This window comes from Nicotiana tabacum, chromosome 15 (assembly GCF_000715075.1).
Source record: "Nicotiana tabacum cultivar K326 chromosome 15, ASM71507v2, whole genome shotgun sequence".
NCBI classification, from domain to species: domain Eukaryota; kingdom Viridiplantae; phylum Streptophyta; class Magnoliopsida; order Solanales; family Solanaceae; genus Nicotiana; species Nicotiana tabacum.
The window spans coordinates 5,076,681-5,081,633 of record NC_134094.1 but is presented as its reverse complement, the minus strand read 5'-3'; the positions used below and the strand labels follow the sequence as shown (position 1 = coordinate 5,081,633).

Here is a 4,953-nt window from a genome sequence, read left to right as displayed (position 1 = left end):
AGTTTCAAAGGTCTTTTGGCCACACCATTGTTAGGACATGTCTAAAATCACAAGTTTAAAAAGTCTTTCTTTTTTTGTTAAATTTTGTATGAAGTTAAATATGTTCACGTAAATTGAAATGGATAGAATAATTTGTTAAAATTTTGTTAATATTCATAAAAAGAAGGATCAAAAGTACACATTTCAACTAATTGAAGGTTAAAATCAAAATTTGTCAATTTTCCATGGATTAAAAGCACAAATTTCCAAAAACAGGGTAAAAAAGATAAAAACCCAACCAAACCACCGCTATAAATTTAGCAATTAACACTTCCAGCATAGAAACACAACGTAGAACAATACGAAACCAAACAAAACAAAACAAAACAAAAAAAAAAAAAAAAAAACGATGTTTTCTTCCAAAATGTCTGCTCTGATCACGGTGGTAGTCACGGTGGCTATTATGGCGGCGACGGTGGCAGAAGCTCAAACGCCGTCGTGTGCTGCGAAATTAGTCCCATGTGCACCTTACCTTAATTCCACCAAACCGCCGGCAGAATGTTGTGATCCGCTGAAAGAAGCCATAACTAATGAACTCGATTGTCTGTGTAAATTGTACGAAAATCCTACGGTGTTGCCTTCATTTGGTATTAATATTACTCAAGCACTTGCACTTCCTAAAGCATGTAATATTCCTGGTGATCTCAGTTCTTGCAATGGTATGATCTTTTCTTCTTCATTTATTTTTTTCTGCTTTGGATATTCGGTATTCGGTATCACATATAGCCTGTTTGGTCAAGCTTTTTTCTTTGGCCAAAATTAATTTTTTCTAAAATTAAGGTGTTTGATCCTGAGCCAAATGTCTTAAAGGGTGTTCAACTTACCATCATTAATCGAAAAATTATACTGCATATATAGGTAAAATATTAGGTTGTAGAGATATATAACAGATATTGAACATTCTTTATCGGAGAATTTTATTCACTTCTTTCAAGTTTGAACACCCTTAAGGAAATTCCTGAATTCGTCACCAGTTTGACCAAGCTTTTAGAAGGAAAAAAATATTTTTGATTAGAAGTAGAAGTAGTTTTGAGAAGCAAAAAAAATAGTTTATCCCCAAAAGTACTTCTAAGAAAAATACACTTATAACCCGTTTGGCCAAACTGAAAAAATCAGCTTATAGATTATTTTTAAAAGGTCAAATTAATCCAAAAACATAAAAATTGTGTACAATTACATATATAAGAAAGTTACTGGTCTTAGTGAAAGAGTTGGGATTGACCTTATTGTATAAATAATTAAGTTTATGATCTCTCACTTATCATCAGGAATCTTAATTTTAGTTCTTGAAAATGTGTCTAAAAGAAATGGAATCAAATTGAGAATTCATATTGCCGCTCATAACTAATTAATTTGAAATTGTTGAGGAATTGCTGTGGAATAAATAATTTTATGTTTTGGAGTTAATGGCTTTTCTTTACTATTTCTATTTGATCCAGAAATTAAAATGTGTACTATGTTTCCAAATTTCTAATTCAGAATCTTTGAGTGTATTTAGTATGATGGAAGTCATTTTTCATACAATATTGTTTTAGAAGATATAATATTTTTCAGTGTTTGGTTAGTGAGATAAAATATTTTTAGAAAAAAGATACTATATTATATAGAATTTTACTTGTAATCATTTTCTAATTCCCTTCCTTCTCTTTTTGGTCATTTTATAAGGGAAATGTTACTCCCTCGTGCAATAACAAAAAATTTAATTGTGTTCGTATTAGTATAATTTTTCGAAGTTCATGAATATGTAATTTAAAAAAAAAAAATTAAAGTTCAGAAATCATATTTGAATTCATAACAAAATAATCCTGTTACTTTTTTTCTTTCAAAGTTGTTGTAGAGGGTACTATTTTAGTCTTGATTATTTATTTTCGTGTATAGGTAACGCTGCTCCAGGTCCTGGTTCTGAAACCTTGCCACCACCAGGTAACTAAGAATTAATTTTTTATTTTATTTTAACAAATATTCATTAATTGTTTCTCCCAAACAACTGCAATTTAAAACTAGAATTATAACTTGGATAATTAATGTTATCTTCTGTATGGGATAAGTTATATCAAAAGTTTGATATCAAATATTTATGACTTATTTTAGATCATAATTTTTAAAGTCTTTTTTATTCTTCAACCCCATATCGAGTCAAAATTCACCATATAAATTGAAACATAGAAGTACTGATATTAGTTAATACCTTCAACCAAAAAGGGGATAAATTTTATCCCAAAAGTTATATTGGGATAACCCACCTAATTCTTTGAATCAAATAGCTCCGGATATTTATTGGTTGATGATGTAACTAGGCCCCCTTTTTACGGTCAATGATAAGTTTTAGTACCGGCAAACGCGGATCTATGATTTAAATTTTATAGGTTTAACATTTAAGGTTTTTAACATTAAATTCATTATATTTTTAAAACTATGGGCTCGATCTACTATTTATTGTAATTTTAGTGAATTTTTACACATTAATTTATACTAGCGTCAAAAGATATGGATTCAATTGGACCCGTGACCGGAGCGCTAGTACTAGTGTTTCATTAACTTCCTTAACTATGATAAAGAAGTTCTATCTGACTTTATTTTTATTTTAAGAGCCTTGTGATAATTCTCCAAGTCATTGCTTCAAATGTGGACATTGATTTGGTCTTTGTTCAACTTACAATTTTAGGAACCCCAACGTTGAAAATGACACAATAGCTGTATTCCATTGCTTGTTCCAACTTTCCAATAATGTTGTTCTAGACTTCTCATAATAGTCGTATGAAATGTTGGACAAGGAAATAAGAAAAACTTTAATTTTACATGATACTACTTTTAAATTTTTTTGTTCAATGTTTCTAAAAAAAATACATAATATATTGCAAGAAAATTTAACTTTAAACTTTCATTTTACACTTAATAATAAATTTATATATAGAATATCGCGTGTCAAAAGTATATTTTTCTTTATTAAACTTCATTACCGTCAACACATCATCTTATAAAATGAAATTGAGGAAGTAATAGTCTTTTGCATCTTGCTATCATATATACATATGGAACTTCTCATAATTAACATGAGGGATGGCGGGATGGATAAATCCTTTCACTCTTAATCGGAGGTCTGAATAAAAAAAAATTATAGTAAGGAACGCTTTCCCCTTTAATGAGCCTAATGCGATGCAACCTGAATTAATTGGCACTTCAAAGCACTTTGAAGGACGTCGAATGAAAAACAAAAAAAGCTCTCTAATTATTACTACTAGAAGAGCTGCCACATATTGAAGTGTGGGGAAGTTTTGCTAACAATTTTACTGTCATGATTGCAATTTTTACAGCAACACCAGGTGGGAAAAATGATAACAATGGAGTAAACAAGATTGCATGGACTGGAACCTCAAGTTTACTTGTTCTTTTTGCTTCTTTAGTGCTTGCTTAGAATCACTTGTTATGTTCAATTTTTAGGGAAATATGATGATTTATTCCCTTAGTCCTTACCTAATGTACTAGTGAGAAAATTTGGCTGATTCCAAGCCAGAGGCTGTATTGTTGTTTGTTTCACTCATCGTTTATACTATGTGTAGTGTTACCTTCTTGGTGTATGGATTTGGTAGTTTTGAATATATAGTATTTGCTTGCAAGCTGAATTTGTTCTCAAATATTGGAAGTTATAGAAAAAGCAAAAAGTATTATGTATTGTTAATTAAATACAGAGTAAGTTTTAAGATATTTCGAAAGTATTTTTCAGTAACCAAACTCCAAAAGATATGACATTTTGTTTGTTGTTGAGAAATTAACTTCTCAACCAAGCTACATCTTATCCTCTCCTAGTGAATCTGTCCAATTAATCTTTCCTATCTTTCCTCTTACACTATTCACTGTCTCAAGCAGGATTTCTATTAAAGGGGTTCAAAAAAGAAAGGGACTACGGCCACTGAGAATTGAATCAGTGACCTCACAAAAATTTTGAACCCTTTGACCACTGAGCTATACTTTTGCACCGTAGTAAGGGGATTCAAAATATAATATATAGAGGCACAAAATAAATATTGCCTTATATGTATATAGGGATGGCAAATGAGCTGGTTGGGTCGGATATGAGCGAGTTCAAAATGGGTAATGTAAAAAAATGGATAAATTATCCGACCTGATCCATATTTAATGCGGATAAAAAATAGGTTAACCTGCGGATATTATGGATATCCATATTATCCACGATTTCTTGAATATGATTACTTTGGGGAGAATTCCTCGTCTCCCAAACTTGAGGAACCCTCAATTTGAGACTTTACAAATGTAAAAGTTAAACTCATTAGTTATCCATTGATTATCTATTTTCTAAGTGGATAATATGGTTCTTATTCATATTTGATCCGTTTTTAAAAAGTTCATTATCCAACCCATTTTTAATGGATAATATGGGTGGATAATTATTTTCTTTTAACCATTTCGTCCACTATATATATATATATATATATATATATATATATATATATATATATATATATATTATTAAGAAATGTAGCTCAAATAACAATATAAAACAAGAAGATAAGTAAAAGAATAAGAGAAGAAGAGAGATAACTTTCTTATTTCATCAAGTATTCAAGTGTGTCCCATATCACATTTCATGCCTCTATTTATACTATTACATAGAAGGTTATAAAATGATTGTCTTAAACATGACATTACCAATTGAGATCATAGGAGAAGATCATAGGAAGGGGTTATGGAGGTGTGAGAGTTACAATCATAATAGTGATGAGTAGTGAGAGGTTATTTACATCATGGCTTAAATTAGTGGGAGTAGTGGACATCCACATTTACTAATAGTTTTACAACAATTCCTCTTGGATGTCAAAAAATAGATAATATGCTTCGTTAAAATCTTACTAAGAAAAAATCCCGTGGAAAAAAACTTAGTGAAGGAAAAAAAGT

The 4,953-nt window shown here is 30.2% G+C and overlaps 1 protein-coding gene across 1 annotated transcript; it reads left to right on the top strand.

The window, feature by feature from the left end:
* The first annotated feature begins 314 nt into the window (after nt 1-314).
* LOC107784192 (non-specific lipid transfer protein GPI-anchored 7) lies at nt 315-3,662 on the top strand. The gene is made up of 3 exons (XM_016605273.2): nt 315-698; nt 1,918-1,962; nt 3,354-3,662. Exons 1-3 carry the CDS (start codon nt 389-391, stop codon nt 3,452-3,454), a joined length of 456 nt encoding a protein of 151 aa, XP_016460759.1. The 5' UTR covers nt 315-388; the 3' UTR covers nt 3,455-3,662.
* The last annotated feature ends 1,291 nt before the right edge of the window (nt 3,663-4,953 follow it).

What these genes read in the sequence shown, in the direction of transcription:
- LOC107784192 (XM_016605273.2), top strand. Translation starts at nt 389, where the DNA reads ATGTTTTCTTCCAAAATGTCTGCTCTGATCACGGTGGTAGTCACGGTG. An exon ending in TGATCTCAGTTCTTGCAATG is followed by an intron (nt 699 to 1,917) that starts GTATGATCTTTT and finishes TTTCGTGTATAG; the next exon opens with GTAACGCTGCTCCAGGTCCT. An exon ending in TGAAACCTTGCCACCACCAG is followed by an intron (nt 1,963 to 3,353) that starts GTAACTAAGAAT and finishes CAATTTTTACAG; the next exon opens with CAACACCAGGTGGGAAAAAT.